General features: G+C 37.6%; 1 protein-coding gene and 1 long non-coding RNA gene across 4 annotated transcripts in view; one reads left to right on the top strand and one right to left on the bottom strand.

Annotated features, from left to right (window-relative positions):
• PROX1 (prospero homeobox 1) overlaps positions 1 to 17,917 on the bottom strand; it is a 68,420-nt gene extending 50,503 nt beyond the window's left edge. Inside the window, exons 1-2 of one of the 3 annotated variants that reach the window (XM_075204241.1) lie at positions 17,596 to 17,917; positions 9,081 to 10,869 (exon numbers count right to left, since the gene is read on the bottom strand). In XM_075204241.1, coding sequence (XP_075060342.1) covers positions 9,081 to 10,802 — 1,722 coding nt within the window. In that variant the 5' untranslated portion in view covers positions 10,803 to 10,869; positions 17,596 to 17,917. Of the gene's footprint in view, positions 1 to 9,080; positions 10,870 to 16,088; positions 16,245 to 17,595 lie in introns of those variants that run through there. The other 2 variants (XM_075204239.1, XM_075204240.1) reach the window with 2 other exon arrangements.
• Positions 17,918 to 17,939: 22 nt separating this feature from the next.
• Positions 17,940 to 18,749, top strand: LOC142144914 (uncharacterized). Its single transcript, XR_012689799.1, has 2 exons — positions 17,940 to 18,046; positions 18,194 to 18,749. It is a non-coding gene; the product is annotated as an uncharacterized LOC142144914 (long non-coding RNA).
• The last annotated feature ends 261 nt before the right edge of the window (positions 18,750 to 19,010 follow it).

The raw sequence follows: 19,010 nt of genomic DNA, 5'->3' as shown, positions 1-19,010 counted from the left end.
AGTATCCTTCTTAAGGACATTACTACATGCAGAAACGGCAGTCAGTTCTGCAATCTTTTATAACAACAAACCATGCATCAAAACATGTACTAGTTGTGTACTATGTAACCTGTACGATGAAACGTGTCATCGGTATTGTTCACTGATTTGGAGGGCCGTCACCGGGCCTCCGTCATGAGCTCTCAATGGGTTTTGCCCACTTACGAAGCACCGACGCTGTTTACTAAATATTGTACGAGAGACCAATTGGTGAGTTTCCCTTTTAAGTGATTGCGCTGAAATCCAGACTGTTCTTCCAAGAAGGCCCTGGCTGTTTCCAGGATACTTACACACGCACAATGAGTCATGATGGAATAGATTCAGTAAACATACAGCTGTACCGAACACGAGCTAAGCCTCATTCAAGGCCAGGAAAGAAAATGAGCACAAATAAATATTAAGGAGTTAAGGGGGGGGGGGGGGGGGGAAGGGGTGGAGGTAAGTGTGCTCCATGTTTAAACAGCCTCCAACCCTGAAGTTCATGCAGCCTGCCTCCATCTCCTAGCCCTAGCTTTGTGAAGACAGATGATATTCAATTCTATGTGCAATGCAAAATAGACAATAACTGCTGAAACTTGAGCCAGCTGCCAGGTGTAAAAAAAAAAAAAAAAAAAAAAAAAGCAAAAAAAAAAAGCCAAAGATGATAAATCCATAAATTAATGAAAGACATCTGCTCAGGAACATAAAAGATCAGAGAACGGTGTACTGCAGCTGAACCTAAAGCGGTGTTCAAACAACCTGAGACTTGTGTTGTGTGTTTACAAAGTACAATATAGCCTTAACTAAACAACAGCAACAAAAAAAAACCGGTGAATGGCAGACTCTGGGCGCGCGCGTCCGCAGAGGACACGACAGATGCTCGTTCCTGCTCTGTAAATACATCAGGGGCTTGCTACTGGACACTTATATAGGAGGCGCTATTATATATAGAAATAGAAATAGTATTTGCTAATCATTACGTCTTAAAAATCAGCCGACAGGGGCAATGTGTGAACCTGACTTATTACACTGGGCTAACACTGCGTGTATAAAGATTTATAGACAGACGCATATGATAGTAAAAGTCCTAATGCTACACAAACATTCATTACAATGGCAGAAGGACTATACACTCACTATAGTGAAGGCACTATTCACAATTTTAAGAGAAGATTTTTATTTTTAAAGTGTGCCCCATGGTTATATTTTAGATTTGGTTCATTTATTATAAAGCTAGGACATGAACAGGGAAATCAGTTATCCAAGGCATAAAAATACAATTTTTGGCACTTAAAGTCGATTCTCATCTCATCCTTAGCAGTCAAGAGATATCTGCTCTGGAAAAGAGCACACAAAATATTATTGTGTGTCAGGTAGAGGGGCAATTAACAGACCCCTGTCACCTATAATACAAGGAGAAAGTTTAATTTTATAAAGCAAAGCAGAGTTAAAACATGCTACATGACAAAGGTGTCATCTCTCCGGGCATAGATGTTGGGCAGACAAGTGGCATTTTAAATGGTCAGACATGACACCAGTGAGCTTCACAAACTGGGATGCGTGAATCCAGGTAAAAATGACTGCACACTATCAAAATTATTTTGGAAAATTTGAGATTCTTCCATTGCACGATAACACGTTCAATGGATGTACATGTATATCTAACTGCTTGCTTTATTGCAGATCTATCCCAAAAGGCGTACGTCTAAAGTGCACAGTACAAGTTCTTCCTATGAAAGACATTGTTAGGCCTTTTGTGTTTCCCCATCAGGGCTTGTCTCGCTGCACCTGTACCCCCGCCCCAGGTTATGAACGCACTAGATATCTCTTGCAAATGAATATGTTTAATCAAATATTAAGTTTTATTCAAATGCAAAAAGAAACAGCAGCCAGTTGTTGTTTTTCTGTCACTGATTTCCTTGCCGAGCATCTTTTTTGCATCTTAAGAAAAACAGCCCGGTTCAAGCCTAGACATTTGCATTTACCGAACTGAAGCACAACAGAAGTAGTGTGTGTGGAAGGGACATCTGTACAGGTGAGAACACATCCCCTATTCAGGTGACAAAGCTGTCAAAGGATTGGCAAGGCTCCTGCGGAAAAGTGTTCTGCTTCTCATTTAAAACACCTATTTATGTCAGATGTTAGATTCTCCTTTCAAAAGAAAAAAAAAAGAGGCTAGATTTAATTTAAATAGAGTTCAGTTTCTCCTGCTATATTTTAAAGCCCACATTGCCATGTCCTGATAACTGATGACATCACTGAGAAGCGGTAAGGAGTAGCCGTTTTGCTAGTAAAAAACCCAATATTCTTACTTTATAAACACAGAATATTTCTGATGGGTTATTAATTAAACAGGATCAACAAGCAAAACAGATGCCCCTTACAGCTCTTTCTTGTGATATCAACATTAGAATGTTGCAAAAAAAAAAAAAAAATACACTAAAATAATAATATATTACATGTAATTCTGAGGAAATTAAAAAGGATTCCATTTGATAGTGAAGTTTACATTTATGCTGATTTATTACTTTGCAACACAATGGACATTTCCCCTTTATTTTATATCTGTTATTATTTTATGTTATATTAATAATTTGTGAGTGTGGAGGACTCTTCTGCTTGTCTTATTGACATGAATATGGCTCATTGGACCTGCCCATGCACTTCTATGTGAGTATGGCAGGCAGAGAGGTACAAAACAGCTCAGGCCTTTTCTCAAACTCTTCCCAAATCACGTGCCAGTAAATTAAAAACAGGCTTTAAACACTTTAGATTTGGGAAATTAAACTATTTGGACTTCATCTCCGTTGTGACACACTCCTGGAAGTAAATGTGTCAAGCTGCGAGTTTCCGGTGGGTTTGAAAAGTGAAGATGTTGCCTATAGCAACCAATCATATTCTAGCTGACATTTAGTAGAATGTACTAAACAAATAACTAGAATCTGATTGGTTGCTATAGGCAACATCTACACTTTTCAAACCCGCAGCTTGATACAATTACCCCCTGGTCTTCCCATGATTAATTTAAATGTGAGTAAAGTGGTTATTTTTAATACCCACCACTATATGTTGCAGCACCAACATCTACTGAAAGCCTCATTTCTATAGCTGTGGGCTGATACATTTTACACCCAAGACATGTCATGAAAGTATTATTTAAGACAGCATCTCTAGTATAATACACCAGACTTTTCTGATTCATGAGAGGTTACTGTACAGCAATTATTCTACTGCAACAAACCGAACTATAGTATTTATCTATAGTTTGAACTAAAGCCCTGATTCATAGCTTGTCATGCAGGTTTAAAACATCTACAGATCCATATGAAAAGTGAAAGTATACTGGAGTCTGCAAAGAAGCAAATAAGATTAAAGGACAAGATTAAAGGACAAGGATATGGATGTACCTACAGCACATACTTGTTTTGATTTTTAGCAGATTCCCTTGTTTTTCAGTTGTCATTTGCAAACTGATTTTCCAGAGAAAAGTACTTGCATGCATTATCTATTGCAACTGCCAAGCTTATCCCCCACAATGACGTGATCTGCCCTTCTCCCTCTGATGTTACTCTGCAGCATTACACTCATCTGTGTGTAATTAATACAGGCAATGTTTAGGGTACATCCAGCATTTTAAAGGTATACTTAATTTTGATGGGCACTATTAGTTATAAGCAAGCAGAAAACAATATAGCATTGTGTAGGTAATTATATTATCTATGTATTGTCAGCAGATTGATTTCTGTAAATCTATATACACAGAATTTTAATATGTGAATGCTTGTGTGCTAATAGCAGACGTAATGGCCTTCCCATATGGATGTCATGTATGTATGTATGTATATGTGTATATATATATATTTTTATATATATATATATATATATATATATATATATATATATATATATATATATATGTAGGAAGACTGTCTATATACAAATGAAGAAATCTGTTAATGAATGTGGCTTTGTGGTGATTTCTTGCCGTGTCATACAGGGTATAATAACCCTGCCTTATTTTTAAGTACAAACCAGCGAAAAGACCAAAAAAAACTGATAAAACGTCCAAATTTATGATTAAAGTAATCTTCCCACGTCAGAACAATGTACTAAAACTCAACATGCACATACCTCACAACATTTAGGATCACGAACTCAGGACAAAATGAGCCTTGCTCCCGTCCTGCCCAAACTCCGCCAACAAGTGCACAAATTTGGACAAAGACCCACCCACTTTTTGATAAGCCACGCCCCCTCTGCAGCACGTTAATCGGAATGCCCCGCCAAGGTCTGCACAGTTGGGAGGTAAGCAAGTGAAACTGAAAAGGTGTATTTAAAGTACATGTGGGGGTATAATGTACTTTATTTAAACATGATGACACTTAGTGGGACAGAAAAAAGTTATTTGTCATTAATGTGCAAAACACTATGGTTTTCTTTTCTATGTACAACTGTCTTCTATCTGTCTCATATTGATTTATTCATTTATCTACTATCTATTGTCATTTTCTCTATCAATCTATCTCATGTCCACTCATATACCAGTTTACACTTAACTGTTAATAAAGAGATACTTTAAGCCATAGAAACGTAGTCCATCTAGCTGCATTTTTTGGTTAAGTTTGGAATATGAAAGCAAACGGCTGGTTGCTATGGGTTACAGCACCTTGTCTGCAGTTATCCGTGCACTAGTTTCCATAAATGGTTTCCAGTCTGTTCTCTTAGTTCTCTGTATTCTATTGGACATAAAGTAAATGTGGAACTTTGGAGCGTGGTATAGATAGATAGATAGATAGATAGATAGATAGATAGATAGATAGATAGATAGATAGATAGATAGAGAGATAGATAGACAGAGAGATAGATAGATAGATAGATAGATAGATAGATAGATAGATAGATAGATAGATAGATAGATAGATAGATATGAGAGAGAGAGATAGATAGATAAATATGAGATAGATAGATAGATAGATAGATAGATAGATAGATAGACAGAGAGATAGATAGATAGATAGATAGATAGATAGATAGATATGAGAGAGAGAGATAGATAGATAAATATGAGATAGATAGATAGATAGATAGATAGATAGATAGATATGAGAGAGAGAGATAGATAGATAAATATGAGATAGATAGATAGATATGAGAGAGATAGATAGATAGAGAGATAGATAGATAGATAGACAGAGAGATAGATAGATAGATAGATAGATATGAGAGAGAGATAGATAGATAAATATGAGATAGATAGATAGATATGAGAGAGATAGATAGATAGATAGATAGATAGATAGATAGATAGATAGATAGGAGATAGATAGATAGGAGATCAAAAGATATGAGGTACATTGATAGTTAAAAGGCAGATAAACATGAGAAAAGATGGATAAATAGATATGAGATAGATGTAAGATTTATGGACACAAATATATGAGATAAATGGATAAATTAATATGAGATTGATAGAAATAGGCGAAAAAGATATATATATATATATTCATTATCTATCTAGGTATGTATCTATCTCATATCTATCTTATATCTATTATCTATCTATCTATTTGCTATAACTATATATAAGTATACTTATATCTCTAATATCTATTTATCTCCTACCTATAAATAATATCTATCTATCGCATAATTATCATACTTAACAAAATACTCCCCCGCTTCAGAAACTGAAAGTCTTACAATATAGCGCTGAATTTATGTGAAATAAATAAAACAAACGATTCTCGCATGCTCATTAGAAAACAAAATCAAGTTTATGGGTTACGGAAGAACCTTTTTCTCAATTAATTCTAAATGATCATGTGACCCACCAGCTCTGAGCACTGTCAGGTTCATGTACAAAGAGGTTGTGACTGATAATAGCATCAAGTAAAAACTGTGACAGAGCCCAGAAGAATGAACAGGAAGCGCTATGTTAGTACCAATAACTCTGCAACCTATACAGGCATGGGTGTGCATACATTACGCCTTAAAAGTAGCTGAGCAATGACAATTTTACAGCTGTGATATACTGTCCATTTGCCCCAGTGGGTCAGCGTGATGTTATAAAACTCAAAATTAAACGAAATAAACAATGCAAAAAAAAGCCCCAATTTTTGCTGCTGCCGTTTTGCATGTATGTGCAGGCTACAATTCTGCAACAAGATAATTAATACCTTACAAAGTGTAACTAAACACACTGAATTTCCGTAGAAGCACCCAGGGAATGAAAAAAAAATAACATGAAAAACCCAAGGGTGTAAAAATGGCAAAAAAAATCTATTTCATCTACACTTAAAATCATCAGTACTTAAAAAAAGAGCAGAGTGCGCAATTTACCCACAACTTGGAATGCAAAAAATTCATATCAGGAAACAAAAACAAAAAAGACGATTGTGCGGGCAACTATTCGGTAGCCATATACAGCTGAATTTTGTGTTTAATTGTGCTCAGTGGCTTTCCAAAATAATTTGCTTTGTGTACGTAAGGACAAAAGATTTCTATGTAAGGCTCAACAGAGGTTAATCATGCATAGCAGGCAGCTGCACTGAGGCGGCACAGCAGACTTCTGGGTGTGCAGGAGAACTTTCTGCAGTTGGAATAAAATCCGTACCTGCATCTTGCTGTTTACTCACTTGAGAACACACACGCACAGCATTATTTTCTTCTATAATAATTAACCTTTCCTAAGATTTCCGATGGATGAGCGTCAGCTATTGACTTACACTTCCTCTTTTATTGGCATAGGATTTTGTTTTCTCTCTTTAAGGGAAGCTGTTTGAAATCGCCTGCTTTGTGCACACGACAAACACACGCCAAACTGCTGAGAGCAAACACTTCTCACCTGTCTGTGTCATAGTGTTTAGAAAATAAAACATTAAGGATGTAAGACACAAGACCACTGTCTAAACACAGAGACATTTCACTGGGGCCCTAACCCTTATTGTCTGTGCTCGGAACCTAGTGTCGCGGGATCTTACGTAAGCTAGAAATCATCCACTCTGAGACACCACGATCCACAGTTACAATTTTACTTTATATCCAATAGAATACACAGAAATAACAGAACAAACTGGAAACCATTTATGAAAACTAGTGCAAAAACGTGCTGTAACCTTTAGCCACCAAACAACCAAATTAAAGAAGTCTAACACTTACATATATATTCAAACAACCAAATGTGTGATGGTACAAACATTGTGCATCTAAGTGCCGTCACATGCGACTTCTGGCTTTGACAACCATGGCTGGGAGAGATTTGAATAGGATCATTCAGTGCCTTAAAGGGCGTCATCTAATTAGTTCTGAGCATAAAATGCCACCCTATACGAAGTCAGCTGTGTTGTGGTATTATTTATAGGGGTTAAATCTGCAAAACAGACCCAAAAGGTTCTATTTTGTAATTATAATCCTTATCCTATTTGTAAGCTATTCCTATATACTCACTAGTATATAGCACTCACCTCTTCTGAAGCTTCTGCCATCTTTGGTTGGCAGGCCGTAGTGAGTCCCCCGTCTACGTCCGCCCACCTGCTCCACATCATATTGCCGACGTCATTGGTTTTGAACAGAGTAACAGGAAAACCTATTGAACTTCTCGTTTCAAACCCAACAGGTTTGTGACGTGGTTGAGGAAGACCTTCGTACACAGAGGATTCGGTACAGTCAGCTCCCTGAAAATAGCAGTGGCTTCAGAACAGGTAAGTGCTATACGCACTTTACTAGAGAGTCTGCATATACGATAAGGGTTATGTGTGCGGAACAGAAACTTAGGGTATCAAACTCAACTGTACCCTTGGCCATTATTTAAATCAACTTGATGAGCTCCCATATAATTTTTGAATGTCAATACCCATTCTTATAACAAATACTGACTGTTAGTAGGGTGATGTCACAGATATGACTGAACCCCTCTCATTCTATTAAATAACATGGATAAATCAGTGCAAAGTGGTAATCATAAATTATAACATACATTTTTTGACACAAATCTCCATAAAAAAAAGACAAGGTAAAAAGACAACAAAATACTTACTTTTACTATTAGACTTTAACGTAGTATATGCAAAAACAAAATCCAGTATAAATTAAGTTTTACGACACATTAAAAACAGAAAAGTTTCTCCACTTAATATAGTTTCCCAATGAAGGCAGGATGTACAAATGTCAGCACTTTGAATACACATAACAAGTATAGACAATAACAATAAAAAACATTATACGGCATTTAAAGACTTTGTGGACCATATATCTATATATAAACTGGTGCTGCCCGACTCATATTATGTATATATTTTTGATATGTCAGCACGTAATGCTGCCAATATGCTCTAACATTTGAGATATTGTGACCTGTACTATATATTAAAAGGGTATTACAAGTACCCATAGCATGCTATGACTATATAAATGCAAAAGGCTGCAGGATAAGTATTTTTATATAGAATAAAAGGACTCTGCAGGGACTACCGGTTAACAGTATCAGCTAGCTTATTCTATACTTGGTATATTATGTTATATAATGCAGGAGTAGTGATGACACACTGTTCAATTATAACTAACTACAGTATACATTACAAGCAGAACTGTTAACCATGTATTATAATTTCATGGAGTAATATCTTAGCTTGCAGTCTCATATATACTTTTATAGAGCTCTCCCTCCCCCACATGGGCTGCCTAATAGCCTGAAGAATTCTGAATGTGAGCATTACCATTAAAGGATGTTGAAAGTAGCTCATTGGACGGTTGGTACTGCTTGTTCAATCAGCTGTCCGACACAATTTTCTCCTAGCTCACATTCAAAATTCTCCAGTCTGCAATTGGAGATACTCGGGTAGGGGGCAAAGCCCGGGCTAGGTATTAATTGTGGGTAAGGTGGGCTTCTTAAAAATATATTAGAGACTGGAGTCCTCTCTTGTTTTATCAAAGGCCAGGAAACTTCAGAACATGATTTTTTTTAATAATGAAATAAAAGTTATTGAGATATCAAGGTACTGTATACACTCTAAAGACAACTATATCCCTAATTTACTTATTACCAAATGCTTTAAAAAGGATATTGCACTTCCAGAGTACGGTGAAATGTCAGACATATCAGGCATGTCTCCACACTCCGACTTGATGAAGGACAGTGAAAGCCCTTCTGTTGAGCTGGGTGGGTGAACTGGAGAGCAAGGATGATGGTTCATGTGGTGGGATGACATCTTGGTCCTCAAACTGGTGGTCTCCCTAGTCAAGTCTAGGGATTCTGGGGATGACCTGTCTTTTCCTTGAAAGGCTGATGGGGGGCCCAATGGGTTTTGAAAGGGGTAAGCCATGAGTGGCAGAGGGAATGGATGACGGAAAGAAGAGGACGAGAAGCTGGCAGCTGCTGAGAGGGGAGACTGATGTAGTGAAGGATGATGACTGCCAGGAGGAGGCCCTGAGGCAGACTGGTCATTTGAATTTTTTCGTACAACTAAGGGCAACGCTTCAGTTTGGTCTGTAGAATTAGGCATCGGAACACCGCCAAACGTGTCCAGGGGGTTTGGAATGATGACATCTCCAAAGCACTGCAGACGTTGGTTGGTGGTGTGGAAATTATGGTTTTCTCCACTGATTGCAAATCTTGCCTGAGGAATTTGGATGGGTGGGAAGACCTGAGGAAGTTGGCGTATGGGCTTAGCAGAAAAAACTTTTACCACCGTGTCCACAACCTGGGACATGGCAGTGTTCAGTTCTTGCTTTAGTGTTTCTGCCAAATGTTTGCCTTCAGGATGGAAAATGCTATGGAAATGGTCTTTGTCTTTAGGTCCTTCTCTTTTGGGTTGACCATTTGGTGCCATGTCATGTTCCCTGATAAGGGCTCGCGCACGGTCAATGAACTGCCCAGGATCTAAGTCAAACATCTCGTTATCTGACCTGCCCACAGAACCATGGGCTCTAGCATCGATCATTTCAGAATGCATACTGTCTTCCGAAAGATTGCCATCTTCGTTATTCTCGGAATCGGTGCTATCGTAGATCTGGTAGAACTTCTCCTGCAGCTGCCGCAGCTGTTTCTGCATGTCCTCCAGCTGCTGCTTCAGCTGCCTGCGCTCTTCTCGCTTCTGCTCTTTCCTAGCCGAAACCAGCTGCTGGAAACTCTGTTGCTGCTGCTGAGGCAGTTTCTGCTTGCGCTTGTTCTCTCTATAGCTTTCTCGGGGGCTTATGGAACGCGGGGCTCCCTCTCTTTCATTTTCATTGCCCCTCATTGACACATTTGGGGAATGGCTCATACCTCTAATTATATTTTCAACCCGGGCACGCTTTGCTCTCAGGTGTTCATCACACAACCGATCCATATCAAACTGGCTCATCGGAGGCCTGCCAAAGGGGGAAAGACACTCTTGGGGGCTGTCTCTTGAAGAGTTGCTACATACATCCTCGTGATGTATCTCCGAGCCTGTGCTGGAGAGCCCACTGGCTTGGAAACTGGGCTCTGTGCCACCATTTTTGTTCATGTTATTTTTCAACAGCTGGGAAATTATGGTTGCTCCTGGAAAAGACATCATGGCATCTTCATAGGAGTTCGCCCTCTTCAGCAGCTTGCGGAGAACATTTGACTTCTCCCCATCTGCATGCTGCACCACTGAATACTCAACATCCTGCTCCGAGCCTTGGGGATTCATGGCACTGAAAAATGATGCTCTTGCTTTAGCAAAAAATGCAGATGCTGTCCCTACAGTCCTTTTCACTCCAATGTCAACTCTTCTTCTCTTGGTCTGCCTGCTTAAGTGGGCTGCGCTGTCATGGTCAGGCATCACTGTACTGTTATTGTGCCATCTTCAAAAGCTTGTCAGCTGGGCACAGCTCGAGAATCCTGGGACCCTGGCCAAACAGAACAAAAGGACTGATGAATCATTTTCTTTAAATTTCTCCAAATTTCCTGACCTCAATCCTGAATAAAATGCAAAATGCATAGGCTTTGGGATTTATGGCACATTACAATTATTGCAATTTATTATGCACTCTCTATGCTTGAAATGAAACATTTTTAAATATTTCTGCTTCACTGGTTTAAGATGGATTAAGATTTAAGAAAAAAAAAAAAAAACCACAACAAAACACGAACACAAAATAAAAATTGCTTAAGCACCAGTAATGATCATTCTTTTGCTCAAATGCTTAAAAGGATACGGTTTATCTCCAAAAGAAATAGTAGATTATAAGAATCCAGGCACGGTCAACCAATTGATTACATTTAGACATTAGAGGGGAAGATGAAAGTATTAACGTAGACCCTTTGGTAAGGTGAAATTAAGAAGGTAGAACACATTTCAATGTCACATATATTAGAAATGCTATGTATGTACTAATGCATCTATATTTTACATCCACAAAATTTGTGCTTTATTGTAAGATATTGGATAATTTACATATTTTTGCTGCCCAAGCTGTTTTTTTGGCAAAAAAAAACAAGCTAAAAGGTACATATCTGAGGGTCAAATCCTTGACTATCTCTAAAACATTTTGGGAGCAGAAATTTGTTGGTTTAAAATGTTCTCCTTCTGACCGCAGTCTCCTAAAGCATACATTTCAATAATTAACGCCTGTAATTAAATGTGTGTGAAAGCAATATATACAGTATCAAAAACATTTTTTCATTCAGCTACAGGAGACTAATAACCAAGTGACACGTTCTATGTACAGGTGAATGGTGTTAAGAATTTAGTACCAAGATACCATCACCAATTCCCAGGTAGGAATTAGCATGTGTTAACTGTGTTTATTTCCTGTTGTTAATATAAAACCCTTTATAGCCTCCCAGACCTCGTGCATAGGGTTTATGGGAAAGGCTACAAATGTGCGTGGATCTCTCCCTAAGTGTGCTACAGATGCCAAGTGACATCATCTCTGTCCATCACTTTCGTTGAAGACCGCATCTCGTTTCCGGTGGGATGCCTGGAAACTGCAGAAATATAAGTACGGCACAATGAAATAACCGTGGTGCGATGTGTGAGAAAGGAAGATGCATGGACTGCACCCAAAGTGTCATAGTTTCCCCAGGAATAAGGTTTAAGAAAGATAACTGCAAAACACTCATTGTAACTTGGGACTGATAAACTTGAGAGGCTGAGCTAGCATTTACCCTTGCTCTCTCCCTCTCTCTCTCTCCTTGGAGATAAAACTGTTCTATGCTACAAGTAAAAATAAAATAGACAATTTTTTCATGGCCTGTTTATCCAATATTAAACCATGCATTTGCTTAACACAGCACATGTTAACAATTATAGGGTATACTGCCAAAGGCAGCAAGCAGGACTTTTTGGAATTGGTCCCATCTCTTTCGGTTCACCTGTAAAAACATCTACGTGCTCCCTAGGACTGCATCTGTGGCTAGTTTTAAAGGATGACTATTCATGCAAATAGGCATCATTTCAGCATGACAAAACCGTCATTATCAAGACAGTAGCCATGGATTGAGCATACGACGTGTCTCAAAACGTAGGTAGATGAGGATTTAAAGTCGGTTGCAGTGTCTGTCAAGGTTGCAATTTTTTTAGTTGAATGGGACGTACTGTTTGTTTATAGGTCTATTAAGATTCAACCAGGAGTGTGAACTCTGTTATTAAAACTAAACTCCAATACATTTTTTTTCTCAAAGCCAAAAAAGTAGTTAAAAAGGAAAAAAATGGGTTGAAAAATTTATCTCCTGGTAATGTTGCTCTGAATTTTTGCTATGTGAAGTGGCACAGAATCTAGATTATACAATACATGTATCTATGCACCTTTACGCCCCATGCAAACAATATTATTGCACTGACAAACTATATCTCACTTTATATATATATATGTCCATATCTATAGATATCTGTCCAAAGATGCTCTTTATAAACTTACGCACTCCAATGCTTTAGCCTACTACACTGGACGACTGATAAGTGACGTCAGAAATGTCAAATTTAGGTAAACTATCTCTCCTCCTACAGCGTGGGTATAACAAGGGAACGGTTCATTCTGATTACATGTGAAATTATACATATAACACCGTGTACGCTGATACACATATATTAAATGGAAAACAAATAATGCAACAGTACACACTGATTTAAAGCAAATATACATATCCATGCTTGAAAAACACAAAGTAGATACAAAGTTTTAGAGACTGATTCAGATATTCAGTTTGTTTAAAACTATCCCTGGTACGAAATACATAAAACAAAGTAAAAGGCAATTAAAAAAGGAAGGCAAAAATAACAGGGGTAAGACGGTAATTTGTTTTGTATTTGCAGCTGCTAGCAGTAGATAAATTGACCCATTTTAACTACTTATCGTTTGTCAGTATCTATAGCATACAAGTGTTGATTTTGATGAAAAAAAAAATCCAAATAATATTAAATTGTATCCCAAATAACCAAAATACAATTATATGTAGGTATGTCTAATGCTGGATAAATCAATCAAAACTTGATTAACAAATTTTTCCATTATAATTTCATCTCCCGATTATTTGTGTCATTTCACTTATATTTTAAGATTCAACTTTTTCCCGCAAAAAGAATCTCTGAAATAATGTGCAATTGATTTTCTGTAGAGTTATTATGGCATTTCTAATGTGGTGATGCAAGTCACTTGAAATAAAAAATTAAAACTACAGGAAGTTTCAGAATTCTTCCCTATTTAACGATAAAGCTTTTATCACCGGTTGACTCGGTTGTTGATGCACCTGGTACGAAATTTATTCATCTTTTACGTTTTCAAAAAAAATCTTCCGTGGCTCAGATCTTAGATTATATTAATAAATGATTAACATTATTTATTTACCAAAAATATTGAGGGGGGGTGGGGGGGAATTCTAACTTTTGTCGTGTCGTACATAGAGGCTGGCAGCGTTGCAGGATTTCACATAAACTCTGAAAAGTTAGTAAAGTATTGTCATAACCTATGTAACTTAACTTATGTATGTACAGTATGTTAATGTTGCGATAAATGCTAGAACCCAGGAGGATTTACAAATACCATGGGGTTAATCATTTATTCCAGCACCACCTGTGTGTAATATATTGTGTCTATATATATATATATATATATATATACTCACATATATATATATATATATATATATATATATATATATACACTCACATATATATATATATATATATATATATATATATATATATATAGTACATGTCACAATTAAATATTGCTGGATTTGAAAGGTTTTATATCAGATTCAACATGTGCTTTGAGAAATATTTTTGTAATATGTGTTACTATTAGACAACTGTGACTATTTATTTTAATGCAAAGTGGATCTGATTTTCATTTATAATTCAAATTATACCACCTAAAGATATAAGTTTGTACATTAATACTTTTTCTATTTTAAAGTACGGCTGATTACCTTCTGGTCTTTAGTCCCGTGAAAAAAAGAAAGAAAGAAGTGAAGGGACGAGGCTGGTAAACGCCGCGGTCACTTCACTGGTGACAATGTCCCACACACATTGCAAATATTTCTCAACGAAAATTAAAGACAGAATTAAACATGTGACCCCCGTCGTCTAGTGTCTCGCAGTGTTCTGTACTGACATCCGACAGGCGTAGGATTTTATCAAAGTATACAAAAAGCAGTAAATTAAAAACAACTTTAACTCTACTGACAAATTACCCAGCAGTACTTAAAATCTGTACAAATACAATATATTATAGGTCTGAATTTTCTGTGTACTTTTTACCGTAGGTCAACACAACCTACAAACCTGTACCCATGGCCTTCCCAGAGGTAAGGATACAGGACACTAATTGAACAATTCACTAGAGATTGGGAACACGATCAATTCATAATTTCATTCAGAAATAATTCCCTGTACGTACACCACCAGCAAACTAGGTGAAGAAATATAAAGTGTATCCGTAAACACTAATATATATATATATCGCCAAACTGGATAACAACATAAAGAGGGGCCAGGGTACCCGTCATATCCTCTAATGTCCTGGATGCACCCACACTTTCTTAATATAGACAGTTCTATGAGTGGGTAGGCTGAAGAGCTTACTAGTTCACACTGTCTAGAAAGGGTTACATCTCTGAGACTTATAAAACAAAAAAAAAGCCAAGTGTCAGATGGAATATAGAACGACAATAAAACGCAGCATGTATAGTCTGTTTCGTGATAGTTTACACCTTTATATCTTAAGTTCCTCCATGTATGATTAATAAAAAGCAGAAGTATTAAATGCACAAAGGGACACAGAAGTAAAAAGGTGGAACTGCCACAGATAAGCTGTTGCTATTTAGAAGGATCGAATACGGCTCTGGTAAGTTCAAGGTAAACTGCAAAATCTCTTCGTTTAGTGTGGATGCTGAAACGCAGACACCAAGAGCGTCCCTTCTGAATAAATCATTCATCTCACCAACAGCAATTACATAGTGTTCAATGGGAACACTTGATCAAAATATTTACGGATATTTTAATTAACTAAGAATAACACGCTAAGCTTCACAAAAACAGATCTTCTTAGTAAGTTACAACATTTTTACACTATGTTGAGTAAACATTAAATGTTATCTAGGGAAGTTAAGGGCATCATATATGATGGAGGAAAGCAATTAGATGGGAGAATTGTTAACAATTGCTAACGGCAATAATTTGCAGTACCAAACAGAGTTACACTGTATACAATTATACTGGCGATATCACATTTTAATTTGGATACGTGTGGCACAAATTTGAACTAAACAAACAAACAAAAATGTTATGAATGCTAAATCGTGAGAGAGTACCTGAAAAGTCCAAATTAAGGGGACCCACAGAAAAAAGTCTAGCGTATATATTTAACAGACCTGGGGGCAGGATAGTGATGAAAACAAAATAGAATCTTGTGATCTTCACAGTAAATTTTCAATGATAGTTGCACTTTTTATTGATGGGCAAGTAAATGACAGCTCCTGACACTGAACATATGGTTTCATTTAAAAGTCTGCAATTAAGTGAAAATAATATCCCCCCCCCCCAACCTCTTACTTCGTGCGATATGCCGATTAATAATGCAGCCGGTACTTAGCATGCAAATAAGCTTGATACAAAATATCTCACCAGGTCTAACTGGAACGTCCCTGCAGTCCTGTCTCCTTATCTTGAAACGGACCATAAATTCATAAACCACTCAGCAATAGTTGTCTGGTAAGATTCTGCTGAACGAAAACTTGCACCTGTCTTTCTTGACACAGCGCACCTGTCTTGTGCTGCCCATGCGCGTTTTGTTATGGGTTTACAATAGCTTTTCAGACAGAGGATAGAGAAAGGAGGGGTGTGAGTGGGGGGGGGGTGGAAATTAAAAAAAAAAAAAATCTTTCATAGCAAATTAGTCACCGGCTGCCTTGAAGTGACTTTAGCCTCACTGGGCAAATGACCTTAAAGGAGCAAGCGAAAATAAAATAATCAGCTATAATGAAATAGATTAAAAAAAGAAAAAAAAAAAAAAAAAAAGAGAGGGGGCGCAGGCACAGAAAATGACCACGGTGAAGCGGTTTGCAGAAGGGGGGGGGGGGTACAGCCCTCCTTCTGTTGCTAAACTTCCCAAAGAAAACACTAGTCTGTCTGGAAATTCAGGACTGAGCAGCCCCCCTGTGAAAGTACCAGCATGTGCTCGCTGTGAATAGAGACCGTTCCCACTAGCAGAAAACAGTTATCTCACTACACCGTGCACTTGATCTGAGTTCATCTCCCAGGCAGCTTTAAACATTAGCTGGGCTGCCATTCGGAGGATGCCCGCACCAGTCACCCAGCTTTAAATTCATTTTTGACAATGTTTCTCTCTTTCTCGCAAAATTTCAAACCTCTGCCCTTGTTAACCCTTTCGGATGCTGGGGACACAAACGGTAACACCCGGGGCCTCTGCTCTTTTCGATGATGGGAGCTGTCAGCAGCAATTATTAAATATGAAAGCCTAACCTTACTCTTAACAAGCTATAAAAACAGGTTCATGCTCTCCGAGAAGCAGCAATGATGGACAGCAAATCATCTTCACCCAACTTCAACCCAGCTTCCAAACGGATCTCTCGCAACAACTTTTACATGTAACTCACCATCTAAACTGGACCTGTGACATTAAAGTAACCCATAAAGTAATCTCTGGTAGATTTGACATCACTGAGAATGAACAAAGTATTAAAAAAAAAAAAAAAAGGGGAAGTGCAGATTACATGCAAATAACAAGCAAATGATAAAAAAAAAAAAAATGGACTATGAGAAAGCACCTTAACCACGCAGACTAAAACAGACAACAAAGCATTTCACCCACAAGTTTAAAACGCTGCAAGATAAAGTAAAGAGAGAAAAGAAACTACTGCAGCATCAAAAGACTATCACCGAAACCCTTAAACAAGTACTGCTGATCAGCGGTCCTACAAGAAGAGAACAAACATAAACAGCTCAAAATAACAATAAAGCATTATTTCAACTTACTCCAATAAATGCACAGAGGAGTGAACGCACAATTCTGTAAAAGTTCCCAATCGGTGACATTATTCATAGAGAAAATCCTTAAGATACACTGGTGAGAAGTTATCTGGGATAAGCCAGAGCTGGAGGTTATACTTACTCAGTGAAAGCGAGGAAACTGATCCTGTTTGCCGGTGAAACACAGAAAAAAAACTGGTCTGGGCTATCTGCTGGTGAATAGCACAATTTGACAAGGGAGGGAGAATGTGTGTGTATGTGTGTGTGTGTGTGTGTGTGAATGACTGAGGGACAGAGTGTATGTGTGTATGTGTGTGTGTGTGTGTGTGTATGCGCGTGTGTGTGAATCTGACAGAGAACAAACAGGAGGCAGACTGGAGAGAAGCAGGCAGTGCGAGAGAGATCTTTTGTGCTCTCTCCTTTGGCTAGGCTGTAATTGTATTAGTTCTGCAGGCACAGCTCAGCTGAGGTTCCGCGCTACAACAGGATTTACTTTAAGACACAGCTGGAGGAAACAGGAAGAATGGACGTCACATTCTGAGTGACGTAAGGGAGGGGGAGCACACCAATCAGGAGACAACTTCAGAAGCAAGGTGGGACAGTGGACAGTCAACTTGGAGAAGGAAAGAGGAAAAAAAATAAAAAATGAAGGGGAATTCATATGGGGACAGGAGAGGAGGACGAGTCTGACCCGAGCTTTGCTGCCAACGTAAAGCTCGTCTTTTTTGCTTTTTTTATAGATATGAACCACGCATGTTGGATTTTGCCGTTTCAAGTAGCTAGAGAGAGGGATGGCGACTTTCAAGCGTCTTGATATGAAGGCAAATTTGTACGTCACTGGGCAACAACCTAACGGTGGTTTGTGTGCATTCATATTCATTGCTAATACGGTCACATATTTGCAGGTTTTTGGGGTCACTTTTTTTTTATTTTCACAAGAAACATTCAAGATTACCCACATATCACAATGCAAAAGCTTTATTTACAACCAATTTTACTAAAAAAGATATTTCCCACACAATGGGTTAAATAACCTCACAAGTACAACCGAAATGACAGACTTTCCCTTACACATCCTGTACCTGGAATGACTTTTTTTTAATTATAAATAGTATTTCATGTTTACAGCTGAATGTTGTTTTATGTCTATGTAAAGTTTGACAATTAGCGTTGAACAAAACAACAATTTATTTTATTCTGGAACTGCAGAAATCTTATTAAAATAAAATAATGCCCGTTAACTAACGAGTGCAGTATTCATAATGCGTTAAATAAAATCATTGCAAATTCTGAAAACTGTTTCCAGAATAACTCAGAATGTTCGGACTGCATAGTGTTAAATATTTTGTAATCAAGATCTTATTGTGTAATAACTTGAAGAAGGTGTATAAATGTTGACATGATAGATTTCAAAGACTAGATTATCTGTAACATATTATCAAATGTCTCTCAGTTCTAGATAGTATAGTTTTTATGTTTTTTTTGTGTGGTATTTTCATACATCTCTAGATGTCCTAGAGATAAAGGAAGGCTGTCACACTATGTCAGAGACTTGCA

The sequence above is a fragment of the Mixophyes fleayi genome, chromosome 3 (assembly GCF_038048845.1).
Source record: "Mixophyes fleayi isolate aMixFle1 chromosome 3, aMixFle1.hap1, whole genome shotgun sequence".
Lineage (NCBI taxonomy): Eukaryota > Metazoa > Chordata > Amphibia > Anura > Limnodynastidae > Mixophyes > Mixophyes fleayi.
The sequence above is the reverse complement of the archived record's forward strand: the minus strand, read 5'-3'. Positions and strand labels throughout refer to the sequence as shown.